At 38.3% G+C, this 26,082-nt stretch overlaps 4 protein-coding genes across 4 annotated transcripts; 3 read left to right on the top strand and 1 right to left on the bottom strand.

The window, feature by feature from the left end:
• Positions 1 to 20: 20 nt before the first annotated feature.
• Positions 21 to 5,123, top strand: Dnapol-epsilon58 (DNA polymerase epsilon subunit 2). The gene is made up of 4 exons (XM_071715790.1): positions 21 to 477; positions 705 to 1,242; positions 1,759 to 2,442; positions 2,519 to 5,123. Exons 1-4 carry the CDS (start codon positions 410 to 412, stop codon positions 2,792 to 2,794), a joined length of 1,566 nt encoding a protein of 521 aa, XP_071571891.1. The 5' UTR covers positions 21 to 409; the 3' UTR covers positions 2,795 to 5,123.
• Hph (HIF prolyl hydroxylase) lies at positions 2,887 to 9,695 on the bottom strand. Its single transcript, XM_071715791.1, has 5 exons — positions 9,058 to 9,695; positions 8,014 to 8,711; positions 5,141 to 5,260; positions 4,512 to 4,722; positions 2,887 to 4,195 (listed from the first exon to the last, which is right to left on the bottom strand). The coding sequence occupies exons 1-5, from the start codon at positions 9,542 to 9,544 to the stop codon at positions 4,164 to 4,166; spliced, it is 1,548 nt and encodes a 515-aa protein (XP_071571892.1). The 5' UTR covers positions 9,545 to 9,695; the 3' UTR covers positions 2,887 to 4,163.
• Positions 9,696 to 9,797: 102 nt separating this feature from the next.
• On the top strand, positions 9,798 to 12,077 carry Betaggt-ii (geranylgeranyl transferase type-2 subunit beta). Its single transcript, XM_071715795.1, has 6 exons — positions 9,798 to 10,079; positions 10,343 to 10,447; positions 10,587 to 10,943; positions 11,194 to 11,338; positions 11,450 to 11,625; positions 11,790 to 12,077. Exons 1-6 carry the CDS (start codon positions 10,077 to 10,079, stop codon positions 12,000 to 12,002), a joined length of 999 nt encoding a protein of 332 aa, XP_071571896.1. The 5' UTR covers positions 9,798 to 10,076; the 3' UTR covers positions 12,003 to 12,077.
• A 3,693-nt stretch (positions 12,078 to 15,770) lies between these two features.
• On the top strand, positions 15,771 to 24,267 carry LOC139778041 (uncharacterized). The gene is made up of 2 exons (XM_071715789.1): positions 15,771 to 16,186; positions 21,039 to 24,267. Exons 1-2 carry the CDS (start codon positions 15,968 to 15,970, stop codon positions 22,407 to 22,409), a joined length of 1,590 nt encoding a protein of 529 aa, XP_071571890.1. The 5' UTR covers positions 15,771 to 15,967; the 3' UTR covers positions 22,410 to 24,267.
• The last annotated feature ends 1,815 nt before the right edge of the window (positions 24,268 to 26,082 follow it).

Raw genomic sequence — 26,082 nt, 5'->3', positions numbered from 1 at the left:
ATTGGGATTGAGATTGGATTGAAATTTGACCAATCAGAGCAAAGTTTACTAAACCTGAGATCAGTTTTCTTTATTCTGATTGATTAAATTTCAATCCAATCTCAATCCCAATCCGTAGTCTGATACGGGCTTAACGTTTACTATAGAAAATGCGCGCATATGCGTGAAACGGAACGGACCCTAGATTCGAAGGTGGGAATGGTGGGATTGGCGGGAAAATAACGAGAAAAGAAAAAGACCTAACCTCTGTGCGCGATGACTAGAGATATAACATTAAATGATTTCTTTTTCGATGATTCATGCAGAATGCAGAAAATTTTTGTCCGCTTAATGTAATTGCTTAATTTCTTAGCACCGTCGTGTATACTTTTTTTTACTGGTAATTGTTTAGCGTACGTTGTACGTAACGATGGCTGATAGTAATTGTGTACAGATGATTCAAACAAATTTTTCATTATACGGCTTGGTATTGTCAAAGTAAGTATTCTGTTTATTACGTTTAGGTATTTTGCGACAAAAAATTGAGCTCTAAACAAATCAGTGATAGATTGACATTTTTTTATATTTTATAATTTTATTTCTATAATGTATATTTATATTTTTATATATTAATGTAATTTTTAACTTGTTCAATGAATACTCTGTAACGTTATTTTTACATGCGTGTAATTACATGTGTCTGTAATTGTTTATATTTTTTCTAGGGAACTTAGAGTATCTCTTGCCAAGCAACTATTAAAAATATCGCAAGATGAACGTGAATCTTGGCTCAGTCGTATTATAGAACTGATCCTGGCTCAAAACTTGGATGATCCACACATTAAAGCTGAACATATAAAAATTGCTATAGAAGAATGCTTAGAGCCATATAAATTGAAAGATACGGAAACAGTGTTCAATGTTATAAATGGATATAATATACCGAAGATAAAGTATGATATTTCTAAAAAGAAATTTATTATTGACAATGAAAATTTGTACCCTGAAACGCAATATAAATCGTTAGTTTTTCGACATCGCTTCGAAATGGCATGGTACAAAACTCTGAGGCATAAGCAATTTCTGTCTTCTAAATTTGAGAAACAGCAAACAGATAAGACAAATTTAATACCTATTGAATATCTGTTAAGCGAGTTGAAAATGGGGAATGTGTGCGTAATGGGTCTGATAACACAATTAATGGAAGATCAATATTATTTGGAAGACACAAGTGGAACTGTCAAAATAGACCTCAGCAATACAATATCCTTTATGATGTATTACTGGATTTTTAAATATTTAATTTTACTTTAAAATATATTTATTCCAAAATGTATGGAAATGTTTCATATGAACAGTGTGAAAACATTTCCTAACTTGTTTCAAAATACTATCGTATTTCAAAAATATTTCACAAGTACACAGTGATGTATTTCCCAACACTACTTTTGAAGATATATTCTTAATTGATATCTTAATTGTAATGGTTAGAAAAGTAAATTGATAAAATGATTTACTTTGTAATGAGAAATTATGATGTTTCTTCATCATACTTTGATAGTATTTTGAAAAACTAGAAAAGAAATAGATTTCCAGATCTGTGTCTTCATATCACATATTTTTGTTCGTTGAAATTTAGCTGATTTTTTTTTAGTAATTCTTTAATATAAGATATAAGTATATAAAAATATATATGTGCTAATAAGATATAAGATCTTCAAAATACAGCAATAACAGTAATATCTTTATGATATGTTATTTTCCTTATTTTATTTATACGATTTTCAAGATACTTTCATCATGGAAGGTTGTATAATAATAGCTAATGGTGTTTACAAGGATGATGTATTACACATAGAAAGTATCAACCTTCCGCCAATAGAATCATCGGAAAGCTTGCGATCAGATTTTGGCGATACAAATACATTTGGTGGACCACATAATATATCTTTAAAAATGTCAGAAAAGTTACAAGTCCACGAGGAGGGCAACCAGGATGGAATGATAGTATTCATAGCAGAATTATGGTTGGATGTTCCACATGTCTTACAAAAATTTAAGACGATACTGAATGGCTACATGGATTATCCTCCCATAGCTTTTGTATTGTGTGGTCATTTCTTAAGTTTCCCTACAAATATAACTAGTGCGCAAGCTTTGATAACTGGTTTTAAAAATTTGGTTGACATAATAATACAATATACAAATTTAAAGGAATCTTCCATATTTGTTTTTGTACCTGGCCCACATGATTTAGGCTCTCCTAAAATTTTACCGAAGCCTCCTTTGCCCAAATGCATTATCGAAGAAGTCACAAAAATGATACCAAATGCTATTTTTACCACGAATCCATGTAGAATACAGTACTGTACAAAGGAAATCGTAATATTAAGAGAAGATATGTTAACAAAGATGTGTAGGAATGCGCTTCGTTTCCCGAAAGAAGAACACTTTTTCAAACATGTAAGTAGTCAATGTATTGATGAACGCTATCAAAGATGCAACATGTAATAACGTCAATATTGATCAAAAATTTCAGTTTGCCAAAGCCATCATCAGCCAATCACACCTGACTCCTGTGCCTCTTCAAGTCGTTCCAATATATTGGAAATATGACCATGCTTTACAAATATTTCCAACGCCAGATCTCATTGTGATTGCTGACAATTTTGAAACCTACACGACCAATTATTCCAATTGTTATGTGATAAATCCCGGAATGTTCTCAAAAAACAACTTTTCGTTTCAAACTTATGTGCCTGCTATCAACCAGATTCAAGATTGTCAGTTGCCAAGCGACATCAATGTTGCTTGAGTCAAGAAAATGGTTATATGAAAAAATCATGATAATTTTCTTTGTACATGGACAATGTATAGAGCTACACTAGGTATTAATACATAAGTAACTCTTTTATAATTTTGCATATTTATTTCGCTTTAATAACAAAATCTTGTTTATTTTTACAATATTTTAAAAACCCACCGATAATGGGTCACTTAAATTATAAGTTTTTCGACACTATATAAACGTGAAACAAATTAAGCCCAAAGGACAAAAATAATTTAATCACGAAAAGGATTATTTCTTACATTTAATCCTCCATGTCTAACGATACAGTAGGAAATATTGAGAAGTAACTTAGTGAAAATTTCAATTTGTAGGATGGAATATATTTATAATATCACGAACATAATACCTTTTCCAAACTGTTTGTTTCTCTTGTATCTCCTATATTGGGATGACTACTAGGATGGTGTATCAAACCTGAATAGGACACAGATGGTACGCGCATGCTTATTTTCTTTCCTATCAATCCATATAAATAGGTACATAGAATATTAAACACAGTGTTTCTACCGTTTTGCAATATACATAACATTATACAGGTACGGACTGGGCCCCAATTTAATTTTTTCAATTTATCGCACTGGAGAAGCATAAGTCAATTACTGGCCGTAATAAACCAAACATGATCTTTATGTAAGCGTAACGTAATGTAATCAATCGTAACATTACAACATAATGATAATACTAACATTATACTTTGTGTGAGCAGTATAATTTTATCCTTTAACAACCAATTGCTTTGACATTGCTAAAAAAAATAGTGCACAGATAGATTGTGGAAACAAATTTACTTGAAATCAAGGTGTATTAATCGCAATAATGATTCCTGGAAGAAATTTTTTGTACATTATATTCTATGGCTTCGCTTAAAATATATTTCAAATGCAACATGCTCTATAAATATTGTTAATACTTTACACAACGGAAGTTAATGATCGACACAAATATAAGTTTTCTTCAAAACATATAGGAAGCAAATTTGATATTTTAAATATTAGGTTACATGAATTATAGTGCGAACACGTAGAATCTCAGAAATTCGAAATAAAGGATATATATATATATATATATATATATATATATATATGCGTAAATTGCAACTACACACATTAATTCATCACATATATTACAGTGCCATCTGTAAAAAAAAAGTACGTTCTTACGTCTATTGCACTTCCTTGCAAACACGCATAGTCTTCGATAATTTTCTTCGTATGTTATTCAATTCCTCCTGCAAAAATTATCATAATACATAATAATATATAATATTTTATGTACAAGTATAACTTCAGTCCAATCGGACGGTGTAGTCGTCGACTTCTTCACGCTCTGAGTCTCACGAACTATTATTCTTCGTATGCAGTTCTCCTAAAAGAAATTGATAGCCAAGTTATATCATATTTGTAGATAGTGTTCATGAAATATATGAGATACAAAGGATCCTCATGCTGTCGATTAAAATTATAATTCTAATTTTTTATTAATACGGATGAATAATACGTAATGCAGATAAAGAAAAAAAAAACGTTTTATTCAATTTTTACTTAACGTTGTAAAACATAACGTGATATCGCAAATTAGCTTCATTATAATCATCATTGATGTTTTATGTAAAAATTGTTAGTTGTATTGGGAAAAGAGTAAAGAAAATATAAAAACATTCTCAATGCAATCGTTTACGCACTTTCCCTTTGATATCTTCGGCAAGCCTGATTCCTCTCTTCGGCGTCGAAGTACCAAAGCGTAATGGCGTATCTCGTCTTGAACGCTGGTTGCACCTCGTGTGGATTTCGCCTGTCCGACCAGAAAAATAATATCCTATCGAACAAAGGTTCTATGTTTGCTACTTGATCGCGCCAGCCTTCAGGAAATATCCTCAAAAGTCCGCCATTCTCCTGTGTACAATAGAAAATACGCAATTATTTACGAATTTTGTCGTTATATTATATTATACACACAACTATTTTATTAGGCTTTATATTATCCTTTGGTCTTAAAAATAACGTATCTACAAGATCTTATTAATATTCTTGATTTTCTCGTCACTGCAAGCATGATGGGCTATAATATCAAAAAGAAAATCACATATTTGTAATCAGAACAGACTATATAGACACGGACCATTATACTATTTTAAATTCCTATAGTTTTAGCATTCAACCAGATGCTTGATATGCTATTTATAAGAACTCAAAAGTTACTTATAATGATATGTAGATGCACACTTTCTTTAAGTACAATCTCGCATACGTGTATCGTAATGTAATAAATATAATTAAAAATATATTAATACATATATATATAAAATTTCACCTTGACGTCCCAATCCCGATTAAGATAATAAATTGCTGTGATGCACCGTCCGTCTCGGTTAGGATTATCCACATGTTTCACATAATGTGAACCGTGACCGGGATAACAAGCTACCATCGCCTGGAACACAGAAAAAAAGTTGTTTTATTAAAAGAAAGAAGTGTATACTCGGCAAATTATTATAAATTGTGACTGATTCTGTGAAATTCGAAAATACTCGATTATTTGAATGTCTCATCGCGAGTCGATTTTACGCAACATAAGAAAAAGCTATATATTACTGATTTAATCAAACATGAATGATGACGTGAGAACCTGTGTATGAGTCATATACATATGTATAGCATAAAAAAAAATCAACATTATTTGTTTAAAAAGAAAGCACATGTAGATGACACCGAGCGATAATTGACGACTAGTTGTCATATTTAAATATAAAATTGAAAGATAAGTAACAATTGTTCCACATTAGAAAATTTATAAAAAATATTGTTAAATTTTAATCATAAACTAAACTAAAAAACTATAAATACTTTACATAATTTATATAAGTTAAAAATATAAATAAAAAAACAATTATTCCCAGATAATACGTACTTAAAAAAAGCGCCAATCTAATGGAAGAGAGGGAGAAAACTTAGATATACATTTGTAACACGTTTAGAGTATAGTATCATGTTTATCATTTGTCGTATCGCTTGATGAACGCAATAAGTATAATGCAGTGATCATTAACGGACAAAATATTTCACATTTCTTTTTATCTCGGCAGATTATCGAACGATATGTCACTATATATATTACTTACGACGCAATAATTGATTGAGTCAATTCACATCGAAAGCGTATTGCATTACGTGCGTATTCTCACGTTTTCTGATAACAAAGTTTGCTTATTGCTAATAAACCGATGATAATGTTGCAAATATTCTTACGTCAGCTCTTTCAGTGAAAAGTTTGAAGAAAAAATACAAGGATATGCTTTTCTAAGCACATCCTTCTGTGCGGATTCTTTAGCCAATTTTGAAAGTATCCTTAGGATAAGGAACACCCTAAACGTATTATAATACGCAATGCTTGATTTAATAATTTCTAAATTAAAAGAATGTACAATATTATATTTCTGTTAAGATTGAGTAGATGTTCAAGCGCCTTGACTTTCAAAGACCATTGATCGAAATATCCTTGAAATTTGTTATCTCTCACATGAATAATGCATAATTAAAAATATAGACATTTTTCTTCAAACCTCCATGCGTTACGTTACAGTTATCATTGTAATTTATTTAGTAAAAAGAATGTAAACGAGTTTCTTTTATTTGTTATTTGTTATTCGGATAAGATCATTTCTGACTCGAAAATATGCATACACATTCACGTATGCGCGTAAATTATAATACAGCTGCAAAAATGACAGCATATAAAATAAGATATTTAGTAAATTGAACGAGTTAACATGCATACGCGATACGGATGATATACGTGTCCTTGTGTCATTATGAGTAATCGGATATCTAACTAAAAATAGACACTGATAAATCATACGAAAGGACAATGATAGCGATCACGAATCAATTAATTATTAAACAGGTACCAGTTTAATGAACTGCAATACAACCGCGAACAATACGAGAAATATCCTGAACCTATTGACAAAACAAGAAATGTGTGATATTTATAAGATTCAATAGCATTTACATTCAACTATTACAATGAATACCGCCCGTAGAAACATGAAACTTTCATAAGATAACAGGATATATCCTGAGTATGTATATCAACTTTATATTACATAATTGCTTCGAATTATTCTTTTAATAAAAGTTTACATTTCTTTTTTCGCTTCGTACCTCAATTTGTACCTCAATTTTCGTTACACAGGACTTCCTAATCTTTCATAAAGATAATATATGTATAAACCAAAAATGTATAAACTACATTGTAATAAAAAAATCTCTCTTTGTGTATTTTATCTTTGCGTCTTCAAATACACATTGTTATCTTTAATTATTTACTATGCATATTAAAAATCAATATTCTATTATGTATTTAAATATATAATTTATTATATATTTAAATATCCGAAAAAACTTAACTATTACGATCCTTCTCATATTAATAATACGCCGGCAAAAATTGAAATAAGAAATGAATCTTTGGCCAAATATTTCCTTCTTCGTCGAAACCACTAGACGCCAGTACGCAGTTGACGCTAGGGCGATTGAGCAGCTGGACGGGAGTTTGGGTAGTGTAGCGTAAAGCAAATTTGCTGTATCGCGTCACGTCGGCACTCGGCACTCGGCACTCGGCACAGGCCGCACAGGCGGCAATCGGCATAAGAGAAGAGAAAGAGGGTGGGAGTCGCGCGCGGCGTACGTGACTGACTGCACTTGGCGCGATCCCACTCTCCTCCTTTCGGCGTATAATACTCCCTCGCAGATCTTAACATTTTTGGAGTCCTGACCTTGTCTATCGCGTTCACCTCGGCGTGTCATTCGCGCGACCGAAAATCCTACGTGCTTAGTGCACATCGCATTAACATTCTCTGCTCCATGTAAACGATAATCGAGTACACGAACACGAATACGAATACGAAAATAAAGAGAAAGATACATTTTGTAAACTTTTCACCATGTGCAGGACGCTGCTGTTTACTTTTGTTTCACACAAGAGAGTAGACCGCACAGTCGTATTATCAGTTATAACTTTTAAAAGTTGAAACCTTAGCGTGCTACGTTAAAACTGCGCGCTAACAGAATCAACTATATAATCTGCATAATTTCAAGGAATTATAATACTTAACTTAAGCTAAAATAATCTATCTATCATCTTTTATTTCTTTTAAGATTACATACAAACAAGCGGATACTCACTTTCGTTCTTCCAGTGATGGTATAGTTTCCTATTTTCCCGTTATTATGCATTTTATTGGCTTTCATGATGATCGCATCGACCTGTGATATCAACGTGCCAATATTTTCGCACTGCTCTTCTTTTCCATCTAGCCATATTATCTGATCGCCGCGTATCGTCTTTAAGTCATTCGCGCTACCCTTATTGGAAACCAACTGTCCGTCTTGAAATAATCCGGCACTATACATATTTAACACTTCGTTCAACACTTTGAGACCTCTCTCCTTGCCTAAAAACTTGTCTACCACGCATACGCCGTACTTGTCCATATCCCTTATCACATATGGGCAAATTTTGTCTAGAAGTTGTTTGAGATTGCTTTTATTCTTGTGTAGAAAAGGAGGCAGAAGTTCTTCTTCCTGATCCTGTATCTCCGCCAAGTTCTTCATGCCGTTACGATGTTGAGCGGGCGAGCCAAGATCCGCGTTGCTTAAACTGTCGAAAATTCTTGAACTCTCTAAAATGGGATTCAAGAGCTCGGCTTGAGCTCCTAGTATAGTGTCTTCCGAACTACCTTCATACGTTATAGGCGACGTCCAGCCATCGACCTTGTTATTTCGCGCACTCTTTGCCTTCCCGCTATTTGACTTCTTCTTAAGATTCTGATTCTCTTTCCGTTCTTGTTGACTCGATCCGTTTTCTTCTCGCGCAATAGAATCTGCAATCAGACCAAGTATACAAAGACTGTCAGGTTCATTAAGCTATAACGCAGATAATTATAAGGTACGATAAAAGATAATTATAAAGTTTGGAAGTGTCCTCCGCGAGGACAGAATGTTGGGACGCACAATTGGTGGCGTTCGCGAGTATATTTATAATATTTATATCGCGAGTTATCGCGGCGCAGCTGGGCGCAACGCGCAACCGGACTCTCTCTCTCTCTCTCTCTCTCTCATTGTCATCACCGAAATCCTCTTGCTGCGTAAAATCCGCGCTTGACGACGATGGCGACAGGCGACATCCCGGCGCCCCGCGCGAAAATGAGAAATCGCGAGTGCACATACCTGCCAAATGCTTCTCGTCCCGACACGGATCCGAGGTGACGTTCGAGTCCCACGGTGCATCCGAGACCGAGGTTCTGTTTAGGTTAGGAGCCAGCGCACTCGAAACAGTCGAGGTTGTCGAGGCTGTCGAGACAGTCGAGGCTCGATGATTGCCGATAGGGGGGTGCCGCTTGGACGGGATCTCGATCTCGCCGATCTTGGGGTCGGAACGCTCGTTCGCGAGGACGACGGCGGCAGAGGTGGCAGAGGTGGCAGAGGACGGCTCCTCCGTAGACGCGACGGCCACGGGGTGAGTCGCGCAAAACTCCCGGTGGCGTTTCCAGTCGCGTCTCTGGTGCTCCTTGGTGCAGTAGAAGACGACTTTGCAACGCGAGCACCTCGACAGCTTGTCAGTCTTGTCGCAAACCGCGCAGATCAGCTCCAGCTCCGCACCCGTTTGTACACCGTCGCCGAGTGTCTGCGCACGACCGACTATCGGTCCGGACATGTTTCTACGTTTACTCGAACGCCGCTGCGGCAATTGCCGACAATGCCGACATTGCCGACGACATTTCTACGACGAAGAAAGTGGAGTGGAGAGTGGAGAGTGGAGGAAAGTCTCACGCGCTCACGCACCGCGCAGTGCACAGTGCACACCGCTGACACCGCCTGTCCGCACTCCGCACTCCGCTGGCCCCGGCCCCCCGGCACCCGGCGGCCCCGCACCACCCTGCGCAGTCCACCCCACAGTCCACTCCACGCACTCGCGGCACTCGCTTCGCTTGCCCGTTCCGTTTGCTCCGTGTAAATCGGAGTAAATGTCTAGTGACTTTCAATCCTTAAGTGTGTGCAAAGGCATTCCTGAACTCTGGTGTGTTCTTCTTTGCTCGATAAAATATGCAATTTTTTCATCATTTGACTTTGAATTTCGCAATTAAATTTCGAATGCGAATATAGATTCGAAGACGAATATCTAGAAATAACAAACTATATTTGGATAATTTATAACAATCGTCTTACACGATTGTAACGATTGCAAAATGGTAAGTTTTAACCTATTTGTGATATCAATGAAAAAGTTAGCGTACACAAATGTTTTTATTTAGAGAATGGAATATTTATTTTTTTCTAATCGAGATCTCGCACAAGCAAGATCTTTTTTCCCTTTTTACCTTCTCAAGATTAGTATCTATAACATACTCTGTGATTGTTATATCTGTAAAGACAATACCACGTATTGAAGTTGCCCGTCAGATAGGGAGCAAGGGAAGAATGGCAATTCATGCTTTTTTTTACATCTTTTCAGACAACGTTGAGGCATGACATTGAATTACCAAACAATATTCCAAAATTATTAATGGAGAAACATGCAAACTATCTCATTTCGTACGGGACCAACAAAGATGAATATGTAAGAATATTTCTCAACTTCTTTTGTGCTATCTTAATTTTTTTGTATGGAAATAAATTATGACAAAAATATATTTTAATATATACACTTTTAATATTCTGTGACATTTCTCTAAGATTGGCATATTCATATTTTTTAGAACTATTCTCAGACAGAGCATATGAGAATGTCTGGCATATACTGGGGCCTTACCGCTCTAGATTTAATGGGCAAATTGGAACAAACCAATAAAGAAGAAGTGTTGGAATTTATTGGACAATGTCAAAGTGACAGTGGTGGTATCAGTGCCAGTATACAACACGATCCACATTTACTTTATACACTTAGCGCGGTTCAAATTTTGTGTATGTACGATGCGTTGGATGTAATAAACGTCGATAAAGTCGTGAGTTACGTCAAAGAGAGACAACAGGCAGATGGAAGTTTTGTGGGCGATCAATGGGGTGAGGTCGATGTCCGATTTTCTTTCTGTGCCGTTGCTACTCTGTCACTCTTGGTAAATATCACTGAGAGTATAAATGTATGGTCTATTGGAATAAGATCAAAGTGTTTTAAAATAACGTTTTATTTTTTTTTATAAAAATCAATTCTTGAGATCAGATGGCTATCTTGGAAGATAATATTTGTCCATAAAACGATAAAACACATTTTGGAAAAAGTAAATTCTTGAAAATTTTATTTACAAATCAAAAGAAACTCGTGAAAAAATTTAAGTAAAGTTCTTATATCGTATTAACATATTTCAGAACCGTTTAGACGCGATAGATGTCGAGAAAGCGGTACAATTTGTATTGAAATGTATGAATTTTGATGGAGGATTCGGCTCGAAGCCAGGATCTGAGAGTCACGCGGGTTTAATTTATTGTTGCGTTGGATTGCTTTCAATCACAGGTACTTATATAGAAAAAGTTACAGAATATAACTACTCTACGAAATATACAAAATATAGAGAAGATATTTAGAGTCTACTATCACTTACCTATCACGTAAAATATTTTTCAGGACATCTGCATCTGATAGACGCTGATCGCTTAGGATGGTGGTTATGCGAGAGACAACTACCTTCTGGCGGTTTAAATGGCAGGCCTGAAAAGTTACCAGATGTATGTTACTCTTGGTGGGTGCTATCGGCGTTAACAATTTTAGGTCGTCTTCATTGGATAGATAAAAAAGGCTTGGTAAGTCATTCTTGAAAGACATTTAATGAGATATCAAATTGCATTTGTCCATCATTTCCGTTTCTTCAATTAGTTTATTTCACTGTCCTACATCCTTGACCGACCAAATCAAATAATTACAAATATTGCTACTAATGTAATTTCTTTTTTTTTCCATTTTCCAGGTTGATTACATTTTAATTTGTCAAGATGTCGAAACTGGCGGTTTCAGTGATCGGCCCGGTGATATGGTTGACCCTTTTCATACTTTGTTCGGCCTCACTGCGTTGTCATTGTTAGACAAGAATTTCTCGTTAAAACCAATAAATCCTACTTATTGTATGCCAGAGTATATAATCGATCGCTTAGGTCTCAAACCATCGCGACTCGACGCGTGATTATATATCTGATACGCTTTATAAATGTACATTAATTCTTTGTTAAATATATGATTGTAGATTTTCCACAAAGTAGATATGAATTTTCATTCGATAATCCCAAATATTCTAACTGTAATGGCGAAATCATAATTATCTTGGAGAGTACTAGCAGAGAGAAGCCTGAGAGAGGCCATTCCGGTATTTTTCATGGGACCGTCGAAAGCCTCTGTACATTAGCGCCAGTATATCCATTTTCGAAATTGATACTACGTAGCCACACTTTGTAACATGTCATTGTATGCGATATAGATAATCTTCTTGGCGTACATTATAACGGGGGATGAATAAAATATTTGATGAAATAAATTTGAAATGACAACAATTACATGTGAGCCGCTGATAGCATATTAAAACGAATGGGACTTAATTCAACTTTTTTTTTTATTTTCACATGTATGAAAATTTAATATTGAAAATAAAATATTTTTACTATTTTTTACATTTCTATTCGTAAACAAACGTGCGCTGAGCGTTCTCAAATGAGAAGAAATATAAATTTTGTTACATTTTCTGTCGGTAATTCCTAGATACGATACAGGATCTTTTTATCATCATATGTTAAAGTGGCTGCGAAAATTCAGTTAATTTCAGACAGGTGTCATTAGTTTCACTTGAGTGCGATATCAGTAAAAAGATAAGAAAATTTCAACTTTTACTTGAATACAGAGTTATTTTTTTGACCGAGAGATCAAAGTTAAAAATTTTTTAAGAAGTTAAATTTTGTATGTTTACGTGAATGTGTTACGTTTGCACTATATTTATTCAAGTTCGAAAAGACTCAATAAATGTTTCAACTACCGTGTTAAAATGACCATTTGTAAAATTATAATGTGTAAAAAGAGAAGACAATATAAACAAAGCAATTAAAAAATAAATATATAAAAATCAAACTAAGTGAATTTGATCTTTTCGATGACGCTGTGATTGCTCAACTGAGCTTGATAATTGTCATTCGCTATTTACTGGACCTAAATATTTCTCAAGAAATAAATTTCAAGAAATCGTTAACATATTGAATACCGACAATTTAACGGCATTTGACTATCTCATTTATGAAAAAGCTATTCGACTTTGTATTTAAAAACCGGATCAAACTTTTGTAATCACTCTAATACCTAATGTACCTTGATTTTAAATCCATCTTTATGTTCCCTATCTAAATATTTGCACATTATGGCCTATTAACAAGTTTGCGTGCCTTGCGTCAACTCGCGTCGAATGATTCGATCATTTTCATTTCCGCAAAAGCCATATTTATTTTTGATTCGATTGGCGATATCATAAAATATTTTCAATGTACATTATTACTATATTTTATGTACAGTTTCACCGTTTTACGTCTTACGGAATCCGATAATAAAAGTGAAGTGAAATAGAAGTTGCGTAACAATAGAAATGTAAAATTATAAATATAAAAAAATGGGCATATACGCGATCATCATTTTTCTCAATCTTTCAATTTTTGACATTACCTACATATTTTGTTCGGTAACTAAGTCATCAAAATTAAAATTCTATCGAAATATAGCTTTTATTTAAAAAAAAACTTTAATTTTTTTGTTTATTTCTTGATTAAATTTCTGAAAGAAAGATCAGAATAATTTTGTTTGTTTGATATAAAATAACATGTACTTATTATTAAAGATATTTATTATTTAACTCTGAAAGACAGATATCGTGAAATGATGAAATCGCATGCACAGTCGTCTCAAGAGAATTAAAATACTTTGGCTTGGCATGACACGTTTTGAACATTTGTTGCCGCTCGTCGTTGCTTGCGTGGAATTGCCTATTTGTTTAATAGAAATAATCAAAGAAGCATGGCTATATGCAGACGTGATGCGTTCCTTCCGTACGAACGTACGAAGACGTACGGTTCTAGAGAACACGTCTAGTTGAAGTATTAGTGTACATTACGCGCAACGAGAATTGCCATTTTGTCGGCGAGGCACGAGGCGTAGCGACACGCCTCTCGCCAGCAAATTCCGTGCGAGGAAAGCGCTTCGATACGATTGGTTTATCTTCTCCCACCCGAGCTTTCTTCTCTACCTGGAAGGTTGGCGCGCCGCGCGGTCACCGATCGAGAGAGATTAGGTTAGATCTCGTTAACTAGGAAAAGATCGATTCTGAGTTCTCTCTCGATGAACAGTATACAATTTTGCTAATGGTACTCAGAATCTCAGAAACCAGAAACCAGAAATGCGCGCGCGTGGTTGAGTGAGACAAAGACAAAAGTGATACGATTTCACTAGTCAGACTTGAATCTTAAATATTTGAACCACGCGATAATAATCGATAATTATACATCACATTTATTTAAGACAAAACTTGACAATTGAAAGAAAAGTTTTTTTTTATAGCTGTACTATCAAAAATTAATCTTTATCCAACTCGAGTCTTTGCGAGTTGATATCTATGTAGGAAGTTCACTTGGCGTAATTTCAAACGACAACGCCGCGTTTCATTGCAACATGTTATATTTGCGTAATGATACGTAACGACAAGAACGTTGTTGTTTTAGAAAGTTATAAAACAGACATACAGATATCTTTACAACACACTCGTTGAATTTCTCGTTGAATCGTTAAAGGAATAAAAGAAATACAATTTATATTATACCTCTATGTCTTTATTTTATTTTCCATTTCTTTTATTGCGTTCAGTAGTCTCATATACTCGTTTAAAAATACAATAACATTAAATAAAGAAATTTACTCCAGAATTCCCAAAGAGAGTTCCAAGCTCCGTTTCCCGGATGGGGTTATCAAACGTTCCGCTGTTCGAGAATTAGACTCGACAAAATTACACTATATACTACTATAGTTTCAATCCTTGGAACGAAAGCACGCCGCGCGGATCGATCCGCGCATTACGAAACGCGCGGAAGACAGAGTTCTCTCTCTTCGTTCTCCTCGCGCTGCGCGCTGGCAACGTACCCAAACGTACCCGGCTACCCGGCTACCCGGCTACTCGATAACCCGGTGGCGTCCGGTGGTGTACGGTATCAGTGGACGCGAGGGCGGCCGCGGGCCGCGGGCCGCGGGTCGACGAAATAGGAAATTCGATCGGATTGGCCGACACTCGGCTATTCTCGTTCGTTCGAGGGAGGTGACTCGAAGCTTGAAGCGGTATTCGCGATGGAGCCCCGCCTTTGGGAATCCACTCCAAGAGATGGGGGACGGACTTCTCGCGAGTCTCGCGACCCGAGAAGTCCCCCGGGCACCGGGGTGGGAGAATCACCGCGCCATTGGACGGAGGTGGTTGCCGGTAGCGCGAGCGAGACCGCCGAGACCGGGCTCACCGGGTTCCAATGCCTCCAATCCGGGACACGGCGGAGCCGTGGGTTTTCGAGTAGGGGAAGCCCGTTGCGGGGGTGTGGGTATGGATCGGCCGCAGTATCCGCGGAGACGCGATCGCGGGTACTCGGTGTGTTTGGCCGTGCTCGGGGGGGCCTCGGAGCGAACGCGCGGAGTAACACGGATCGAGGGTTCGATCAGCGAGCGAGCAAACTCGTCGGAGTCGGAATCGCCGCGCCGCGCCGCGCCGCGGCCGCGGACAGTGTCGAAAAACGTCCGGATTGTGATACGGTGACACAGCGTGACACAGCGTGAGATAGGCGTGGGGTACACAGGGTCGAACCTCGCTCGCCTCGGCCGACCGCGGGCGCGGGTCCCCGTGGTTGGGCCCAATGGAAATTTCCGTCGTGGCCGAGAGCAGCCTACTGAGCCTACCTCGTGCTCCTGCCGATTCTGCGCGAGGACACCAAGGATGCTGGCGCGTGGGTATCGGCGAACGTCGTGCAAAGCGTCGAGCGTTCGCTGCACGTAAGGGTGTCAAGTTCTAGAGGAAGGAGAGAGGAGGGAGGAGGGAGGAGGGAGACAGAGACTGGTCTTCGGTATCGCTGATCTCGCCGCTCGTCGACGATGCCGCGGCCCTCGCGCGATACCTACGGTGATCAGAAACCGCCGTACTCCTACATATCGCTAACGGCGATGGCGATATGGTCGTCGAGGGACAAGATGCTGCCGCTCGCCGAGATTTACAAATTCATCGCCGATCGCTTCCCGTATTATAGGAAGGACACGCGACGATGGCAAAACTCCTTGAGGCACAACTTATCCTTCAACGATTGCTTCATCAAGGTTAGTCCGTCCATCCACGACTCCGGCAACCGGCAGCTGGCTCCGAGCTCCGAGCTCCGAGCGCCGAGCGCCGAGCGCCGAGCGCCGAGCTCCGATTCGATCGACGCCGACGTCCAGCCGGAGATCAAACTTCTCGAGTCTCAATCGGCCGAGCAATATCAAATTGCCGGGCGGAACATTCCTTGTTCTTTCTATTAAATCTTCTTTCGAATAAAGTTACCAATTTGTAATAATTTGCGTAAGAGGTAACTTGACGAAACGTAAATATACCGAAGCCAAAGATCGCCAGGTCGATTAACGAGAATTAATGATTAACGGGGGATAATATTGTCTCATTTTCGTTTAGTTTTAACGAGTGCACTCGTAAAGTAATATCTTGAATCGCGGTCGTCGCGAACGAAGCGTAATGAAACGGATCTTTGATTGACGTGATGTGCCTTTTCAACGTGAATGTCCGGGCTCGCGTCTCGCGAAGCGACGACGCAACGCGCAAGGTGCTTGGCTGTTGTATTATCGAGCCATCTGTTTCGCACCTGCCAACGTGTGCGACCGCGCGATCATCGTCATGGCGCGTACACCGTTCATCCGCGGTTCCTCAAAATTACAAAAGAACGCCGACGGGCCCCCTTTCGTCTGTTTCGCTCAAATCTTACCATTAGCTGTCACGGTAAAATCACGTTCAATCTTGCACTCCGCGTGTCACAGGGTGAGACAAACTTGACCACAATCGTGGAGATAAAATATTTTTTACGAAAACTTTATCGCATCAGAGCATCCTTGATGCACGATTCTTATGCACAAAATGTGCAACTCGAAAAATCTTCAAACGTTTAAAGTTTAAGTTTGTACTATTTTTCCCAACTTTCCGTGACGTTTGTTTACAATTTTATATCATAATCACAAAGAAAAATGTGTTAAATATCAAGAACAGAGCGATAACTAATTATACACAATGACCGATAATATGTCCAACTACTTTATGTACTTGCCACCAACATTCTTATTAACATAACACACAATAATACATAATTTAACTTTGTGATTCATACATGTATTTGCTGCACATATCGTTAATTCAAGAATGTTTTTACTATGATGCTATACGCTACGATGTTATAATGAACTAATAACGCAACGATAAATATTATAGAATACAATCGATTGTTGAGACTCAATTCTCAACGTTGCTTGATGCAATTTGTGCAGCTGTTAGACTTCTCTATAGACTCCTCAGACTATTGGTTAGATTGCCCTTAGTTGTACGCATGTATTAATTTTGTAATTATTATACTGTAGTTATTTCATAGCTACATGCATCTCTTGGAATCCATTAAAAATGTATTATTTAAATTATTTTAAACATGTGGGGAAACTTAAATATACATATACATATATTCAATTATAAGAATTATGTTTTTCACAAGATTCAAACGATTCCGATTCCGAAACTTATTTATTTATTTATTTATCACTGCAACTTTCTGTTTTGCGCATACAAAAGTTTGGAGTGAGAAAATATATAAGTATATGTATAATCCATACTTCACCTTTCGCGAATATTCGCGAATATCCAGTCAAGTGAGTCAATTTAAAAATAAGATTCTAATTTGAGAGGCAACACGTTTCTCTTTACTAAAAACTTGTAATAAAAATTAAAATTCTATGAACATGATTAATATTATATTCTATCAGTATATAGAACGGAAAAAATGCAGAAAAGAATTTTTATCCTTTCTTTTCTCTAAACATTCTGTAGAAATAATCATATATACCTATTGTCAGAAATTGAAAATGAAAATTTTAGTTTTAAATTAATCTATTTGAGTCAAGAACAATTTTAAAATAAAGAAGGAGAAAAGCGGGATAGAATATTTGTATCCTTTTCATAGATTAGGAAAATTTTTTTACCCTGTATAGACCTCTGTTTGCACGAATAATAATTACCGTCGCTAGAAAGCGTGAAACTATAAGCGGAAACGATGGAAAGTAATAATGTCTCTGTGAGAAATTTTTGAGAAATTTTATGCCAGAAAAAGCGATAATCGTGGGTTAATTAAAAAACTGATATTATTTACATATAAATACAAGTAGATTAAAACAATTAACAGAGAAAAATTTACTTGTTTGCTTTTTCTACGTATTCTTCGGTCAAACAAAGTTGACAAAAGTAATCATTTTCGGTTTTTTACAAACGTACTCTTGTATAAATTGATAATAAAATTACGTTTTTTTATTATCAAATCGATTTTATTCAGAATTGGGATAAAATACAAACGTAGACGTTAAAAGTTGTAAAAAGATGTTCAATTAAATTTTCGGCATGAAATAGCTTCTGTTAGCAATTAGTCAAATATATTATAGATGAAAAACATAATGGATTTCGTTTTAATAGCGAATAAAATCTAATTGTTGGTCTGATCGAGATAATGGAATTGCATCACAATTCTCATTAATTTTTTTAAGCAGCATAGGGCAAATTAATTTTGTTTTAAGATAAAGTATAATAATTAAGATAAGGTAAAGATCAAGAACTGTATTTTGAATACATTGTCGAAATCACGATGACTTTACATTGTAATCGCTGAGTAATTATAATTTTAAATATTTTCATCTATTCTCTCTAAGCAGTATAAATGTACAACTATATATAATAAACCTACTGTATACCGTGTATATACATATACATACACTGTAAATCCAAGTGTATTATTTCTACATAAGCGTCTTTAAAACGGCAAGAAATGTGTAAGAAGAGCTTCAGTTAAAATATAACACACTTGGATTTGTGTATACAAGACAGAGAAAGTTTAAATAATTTCAATGGTTTAAATGATTTAAGCATCCTGCAGCACAACTTTATTTTGTTTCACAAAATCATAAATGCAAAAGAAACTCGTTGTCATGCATGGCACGGTATTTGAATTTTTCGAATTTGCTCCAGCATTCAAACGTAATCCCTTTTCCACCCCCGCCCCCTCGCGAACGCAATTTGAAAATTTAGCTCGCCGCCACGGTAACGATGGATGGAAAGAAATGACGCAAAAGACGTGAATGTGAACGCAGCTCGACCAATCTCGTCTACCTCTCGTCGAGGCGTGGTACTAATAATAGCGGCGGTAATATATTTCCCTTCGCGAGATCTGTCCGGCAGCAGGTTATGCCTTTCCGATCGAATTAACTCAACCGATCGGCAGATAATCGTTTCGCGTTATTAAATGTAAAACCTGTTCGTTCCTGGCAAGTAATGGCTCGCCTGGCTCTCTACAGCTCATCAATCGCCGCTAAGACTGCGCCTTATATCGGCCATCGTCGAGGAGACGCGGTAGACGGTGCTAGGCGCCTTTCCACTACGACTACGCGATACGCGATACCGAGAGGGGAAAAACAGGGGCTACTCACCTGAGTGACTGAGTGTGCAATACGAGCGGCCGTGCTTTACGAGAATCGCGTAATTGCCTCGGACATCGTTGCCAGCGTCGGCTACGCGACGCGACGCGACGCGACGCGGCGACGACCGGCGTCTTCGGCACATCTTCCGTCTCGATCGTTCATCGAGATATCAATTAAGGCGCGACTCGACTCTACTCTATACAAACGCTCTACGCGTATTCAGTATTCATCAAAGAGTGAATTCCGAAGTAGCGCAGACCTAGTTTCAGACCGATTCTGAGTTTTCCAATCGACGCGAACTGAATTGACTCAACTTTCCGTTCCTACAACCTACTCTCGTCAACGTTCTCGTCACGGATTCGATAAACAAATGTTCGACATCTTCTGAATCTATCGTGTCCGCGATACTCGCCCGTCAAGATCGTTTCTTCTAATTTTTCGTTGATTTGTTTAATGTTTAATTTAATATCGCATAGGTTACGCTTATATTTCATTTATATTAGTCTTGTATATTTCATTTTTCATATGAACAGCTGCAGCTGTTAACTTGCAACTAAGGCTGTCAGACTAAAGGTTATCAGTTTTAAATTACGATACACAAATATCTAGATATGATATACTCTATATGTAAAATCTTTATTTATAGAAAGGAAGATATTTATGACATTTCATGGCCCAAAAGTGCAAATTCGATGCAATGTCAATTTCGTTCATTTTTCGTTGGAAACACGAAGCGAAAAAGTTCGCCAAAAATAAACGTTTAAACTCGAGACTGACATAGAATCGATACGATATCCATGTAGTTTGTTATCTATCATCAGTGACAGACAGCTACGTGTTATCTATACCATTATAGATATGGATCGATATGGATCGAGCTGCCATTCGATTGTTTATGTATTAGCGAACTTTTCACAAATTTCTCACAAAGCTTCTAATATAAATTTTTTGACCGCTTGAAGAATTAACGATAAATTAACTAATTTTTTTAAATCGGTCTTCTTGTAAAGTATTCTTGACACGGTTTAAAACTACAGCTTTAATATAAATGCGCAATATCAATGTAAATAATAGACGGCGGTGACGACTGTTATTAGTCATTTGTTTTAAGCAATAGATATCGTTCATGTGATCGTAGTTTATCGAGCAAAAATTTCAAGAGAATTTTCTATATACGATAGTTATCTCTTCCAGAAAATAAGATTGCCCAATTCTATTCAAATTACTCAAACATACATAGATATGAGGTACGTGATTTTTTCTCGAAACGACTTAAAATATGTGCGAGTCAATCGGTGCGGACGAAAGAACTCTGTCGTAGAATACTTTGATTCAAATATGACTGCAGGTGATATTTTTCACCGATGCTACCATTATTTTACTTTTAAATCGAATGTATTTCACACCTGGTCTTGTGATTCGATACTGTCGCAACTTGATAAACCTGATGACCCGATTTCAGGTACCGCGCGGTCCACATCGGCCGGGAAAGGGAGCCTATTGGGCATTGCATCCAGCCGCATTGTCCATGTTCGAGAACGGTTCGCTCCTCCGACGACGAAAACGCTTTAAGCTGCACAAGCCGGACAAGGAGCTGCTCAAGTCCGAGCTGCAGGCGCTCGCCTCGGCGATGCCGCCGCCGTTGCCACCTCCACCGCCGCCGCCGCCGCCGCCACAGCCGCAGCCGCAGCCGCAGCCGCATCCGGAACCAGTCGTGTCGACCGGCGGAATCGTCGACGTGAGCGCGACGTGTCCCAGCAACGGTCTCAGCCTGGCGAATCTCCATCGCTTGCGGGACGACCTGCTTCGATGGGAGATACAGGAGAGGCGAATGATGGTCGCCACTGCCTCGAACCACGGCGACTTCGCCGGCGCGGCTGGCTTCGGCCGGTTCGACGGTACCGCCGGCTTACCAGCTGGACCAACCGCGCCGGAAGCCGTCACCGCCGGCTACTATCTACTATCACCCGAAGTGAGACAGAGACTCGCGGGTGGTGCTACCGACGGCGGTAACGAGATTCTGAGGACGTACGAGGCCGCCGCGTTGCTGCACTCCGCCGCTTCCTGGAACTTTCCTGGCTTTCCGGCGGTTTCACCGTCGTACGCGGTGACGCAGCTGCCATATATCCAGCAGACTACGGCCAGCAGGCAGGCCATCCATCCGACGCGGGAGATGCGGGAGATGCGAGAGATGCGGGACGAGCGCCGTTTGTCGAACGACCGCGCGCTGGAGAACGGACCAGTGATCGCCGCTACGACCGGCAGAGAAAGCGAGACGGTCTTCACGGGTGAGAATACTTACGAGATCACGGGCTACACCCGCGACAAACTCACCGAGGAGGAGCCACTCTCGTCGTCCTCGTCCTCGTCCTCGTCGTCTAGAATAAATCTCTATCGAAACGCCGTCCTGACCACCGCTTCATCGCCGCCGACTTCGCCCACCTCGCCGAATTCGCTCGCGTCCAAATCGTCCTATCGTCACCTGTCGCCAATCTCGAGTCTGGCGGTGGAGGTGGAGCGAACTCAGTTGCCCTCCAATCGTGAGGACCAGGTTGTTCTGACCGCGGCGAACACGGAAAAGAGGGTTAAGAAACCGTTCACTATCGAGAATATCATTGCGCCCGACAACAACGAGGGTAGCGCCGACGGTGGTAGTGGTGGTGGTGGTGTTGGTGTTGGTGTTGGTACTGGCGACGAAGAAACTTCGAGGTTGACTGACGAGCCGATCGCGAAAAAGTCCTCGCTCCTCGTGCCGAGGCCGCTCTACGCCGGGTACTCAATGTCGATCACAACTACGGGTGTTCAGAGGCCGTCTTACGGCACCGCCACTTGAACTCTGTTCGTTGATCGACTCCTTATCGAAGGGATTAGCCGAACGACGCGAGAGTCCATGATGCGTCTTGAAGACGTCTAAAAGATGTTTTTTCAGAGATTCCAAGCGTGCTTTCGACACCTCTATCGTGTCACCCGGATGTATCTGTGTGTGTGTGTGTGTGTGTGTGTGTGTGGTGTATGTGTGTGCGTGCAGTCTGCGTACATACTCCACCTTCACTTATCTGATATTCTGCAGAAAATGAGAGAGATTGGTCTGCGTTACCGTTTACACTGTTTACAGCTATGCTCAAATCGGAGCACAATATTCGTATACACGCACGAAGCAGAAATAAGTCCCGGTTAACGTTAGAGACGTATGAAGAATTCCGATCAGATTCCGTTAGATAAGCGAAGGTGTAATATGTATTTGTGAGAATGCGTCTCCGCGAGAAGAGATCCGCAGAATTTCTTCGGTTCCGTAGAATTGCTATTTACTATTGACGTCTCAAAATCGACACTTTATTCGACGGCAACGCGACGAAATTCAAACGAGACGATCGCGAGTGTTTTTTGACTCGACCGCGACGCGATTGATCGGACATAATTGCTGCGATCTTTTGTCCAATTTACCGTGAATCGACGCGAATCGACGCGATGCAAATATAAGGAGACATCGTAGACAATATTAGTTCCTCGTTTCGTAAAGGCCGTCCTCCTCGGGAGGTCTTTGCTTGCTGATATTGGTTTTCGTCTCGCGCGCCGCGAGAGTCGCTTGGTCTCTAAACTTACAAGCTGTCCGCGAACAGTTAGCTAGAGTTATTCGTAATTTACGGTTGTCGTACCGGTAAAGCGTAAAGGTGATCGATTATTGTTAACCGCGAATACCCCGAATCGGCAGTAGCGCGCGACGTTGTGCACAAAGATAAGTAACAATTATCGCTCCAAGTCGCGTCGCGGCTTTCGCCTATGTAATTAACTAATTAGATGATCTCTAAACGATTAGGCACAGGCGCGGGCGCGAGCACAGCTATACCGATGTTAGGTTTAGCACATAAAATTAACATTATGAAGCTAACTTTGACATTCATATATAAATATGAATTTCAAAGTCGGTTTTATACCGTGTAACTATTTAATTGGAATATTTTATACAAAAGGAACAAAAAGTGCCGGTTTTAATTATCACCAATTCAAAAAGTCTACAAAATTCTTCTTGCGCGCGTTTTGAGAATATTTATATATAGGAAAAACTACGTGCTATTAATTTTTTTATAATAATCCACGAAACCACGAGCGAACAACGAACGTACATTGCTCACATATTTATTCATCTGTCTTTTTGTAAAAATGTAAATATATTTATAGGTTAATATAATTAACTTATTAATAATTAAATTTTAAGCAAACCAACCGTCGCGTCGGTTTGTAAAGTAGATTAAGATTTACATACATCGTAAATTATTTTTATAACATGAACCTCTATCAAACATTCTCTCTCTTCTCTTTAACAAAATTCTTTAAAAAATCTATATACAATTTTACTTTCACGAAATATAGACACGAAGGTACTTAATATTCCTTTTCTATAGAAAATGTCCAATTATAATAATAGTCTCGATATTAATTCTGTAAAATTTGAAACTGCATTGTTATCCAGATTTTCGTGGAATACCACCAAATGCGTTTCCTTGCGTAATGTACCATTGAATAAATTATAAGCCTTCTCTCTTAAAACAAGAGACTGCTCGTTACATTCGTGCATTGTCGCATCCATCTATATTCTGTACTCGTACTCGCTCGAGCAAAAACGATTTGTAAATGTAGAAACGATTCGTAGCGAAATAAATTATTGTATATACGTAGAATAACGATATAAATACGAGTGGTTTTTTTTTCTAATTCTTACCCTCTATGTTGTACCCTTTTCCATTATTAGCGAAGAGTTGCCGATTTGTATCTTTCATGACTGGAGTAAATTTATAAATTTTAATCTCTTTAATGAATTTCATAGGTGTGTGTGTGTGTGTGTGTGTGTGTGTGTGTGTGTGTGTGTGTGTGTGTGTATTCTCAAGATAATTTCCTTAAGTTGCTTATCTATACATTAATTTCGTTCTCATATACTTTACACGGGAATCGTTTTTCTTACAGCACAATGCATTTTTCAAGCCGACTAAAACTAAAAGAAAAATTTCCCCTAGTGTAAAATGTGACGGTTTCGGCTTGAAATGATTCAGTTGGAAGTAACATTGTTATATTACTCCGATTACTCGTTATACTTGAAATATGTTACCGATATAAGTCATGTTTGGTGGGCGCTCGCCGGGAACACATGGACGAAGAGGCGTGTGTTTGTCAATTAAGTGGAAAAACGTGTTGATTTCACGCATGGCTCGGGATTACGGGCACAATGGAGATTGTTTAAAAGCGCTTTGTTGTCGGGAATGGGAAGCGCGGACCACCATGCCGCGTCGAACCGTGGCCGCGACCCATCCCGACTTTTTTTCTTTAACGTACCGGTTGCCTTTCTGCGCTCTCTTTCCATGGGAGTCCGTGTAGCGTGCGTAATAAAAAGGATTATCCGTAATTTCTGCCTCTAATGGAGACGGGGAAGATTTAATAAGGACTACCTCAGCGAGTCACGCTCGTTGGTGGGTCTCGTTGCGTTCTGCGATACATCTAACATAAAAAGAGTAAGACAGAAAATGCGAAGGAGTATAATAATTTTTGAGATCGGTTCTTCTATCGTATCGTGTAAATCTGTAAATGATCACTAAATATTATAAAAGCTAGAAACTAGAAATGTTTTACATACCTATATTACGTCTCTCGGATGAATTCAATTAAATAAAATTTGAAAACTTTTATCAAAGAAGATTTGCAACAAACACTGATTTAATTTAAATAAAGGATGATACATGATATATCATTCTTTGAATATAAATAATATAATATAAAGAATGATATAAATAAATACACATTTATCAATGTGTGTGATATTGTATATACGCTCGCTGTTTCCTATATTCTTCGAGCCCCCAAATATCTAATAAGCTTAAATTATTCTAGAAAGACTCTTAAAAAATCAATTTAGATCAAATTGCAACGAAACTGATCAGAAAAAGAGTCAGCTATCCCGTATTTCGATTCCAGAATAACCAGACTGAAAGCAAAATAAGTCGATGTCGAAAATGTACGATTATACGAGAGATCGCGACCGACAACCGTTATGAGCGACTAAATAATGGAGACACGATAGAGCGTCGTTATTACTTTCCATTGAGAACGATTTATGGACAAAGCAGTCGCGATAGTATTCAACAGCGGCGCATCGACCTCGGTATGATCAATCGTTACGCTCTACAAGTACGCGAATTGATTATCGTTAATAAAGCTCGTTAAAGGTAGTGCTCGGCAAATAAGTCGGTAGGTATAGCCCCTCGTCGCCTATAGAGGTCACCTGAACTAGCGGTAGTTCGGTTTACGTCTTTACGTTAACTATAGCAGTTCGATATTTAGCGTGTACTGACCATGTACACGCCGTAAAATATTCAGATGAAAACTTTACGCGATGCAGCGATGGTGTGAACGATACTTATTTCTTCAACTTGCTCTTTTCAGGCAAGATTAAAGTAACTTACAATTAGAAATATAAAATTATAATAGGATGAGACGAATATAAATCAGAACTTAAA

This window comes from Temnothorax nylanderi, unplaced genomic scaffold (genome assembly GCF_030848795.1).
Source record: "Temnothorax nylanderi isolate EJ_2023f unplaced genomic scaffold, tnyl_v1.0 TNYL_tig0171_pilon, whole genome shotgun sequence".
Lineage (NCBI taxonomy): Eukaryota > Metazoa > Arthropoda > Insecta > Hymenoptera > Formicidae > Temnothorax > Temnothorax nylanderi.
Note: the sequence above shows the minus strand (reverse complement) of the source record. Positions and strands in the feature narration are given on the sequence as shown.

What these genes read in the sequence shown, in the direction of transcription:
- Dnapol-epsilon58 (XM_071715790.1), top strand. Translation starts at nt 410, where the DNA reads ATGGCTGATAGTAATTGTGTACAGATGATTCAAACAAATTTTTCATTA. An exon ending in TACGGCTTGGTATTGTCAAA is followed by an intron (nt 478 to 704) that starts GTAAGTATTCTG and finishes TATTTTTTCTAG; the next exon opens with GGAACTTAGAGTATCTCTTG. An exon ending in AAATAGACCTCAGCAATACA is followed by an intron (nt 1,243 to 1,758) that starts ATATCCTTTATG and finishes TTTTATTTATAC; the next exon opens with GATTTTCAAGATACTTTCAT.
- Hph (XM_071715791.1), bottom strand. Translation starts at nt 9,544, where the DNA reads ATGTCCGGACCGATAGTCGGTCGTGCGCAGACACTCGGCGACGGTGTA. An exon ending in GGACGAGAAGCATTTGGCAG is followed by an intron (nt 8,712 to 9,057) that starts GTATGTGCACTC and finishes GTCTGATTGCAG; the next exon opens with ATTCTATTGCGCGAGAAGAA. An exon ending in CCATCACTGGAAGAACGAAA is followed by an intron (nt 5,261 to 8,013) that starts GTGAGTATCCGC and finishes TCTGTGTTCCAG; the next exon opens with GCGATGGTAGCTTGTTATCC.
- Betaggt-ii (XM_071715795.1), top strand. An exon ending in TGGATTGCTTTCAATCACAG is followed by an intron (nt 11,339 to 11,449) that starts GTACTTATATAG and finishes AATATTTTTCAG; the next exon opens with GACATCTGCATCTGATAGAC. An exon ending in GGATAGATAAAAAAGGCTTG is followed by an intron (nt 11,626 to 11,789) that starts GTAAGTCATTCT and finishes TCCATTTTCCAG; the next exon opens with GTTGATTACATTTTAATTTG.
- LOC139778041 (XM_071715789.1), top strand. Translation starts at nt 15,968, where the DNA reads ATGCCGCGGCCCTCGCGCGATACCTACGGTGATCAGAAACCGCCGTAC. An exon ending in TCAACGATTGCTTCATCAAG is followed by an intron (nt 16,187 to 21,038) that starts GTTAGTCCGTCC and finishes ACCCGATTTCAG; the next exon opens with GTACCGCGCGGTCCACATCG.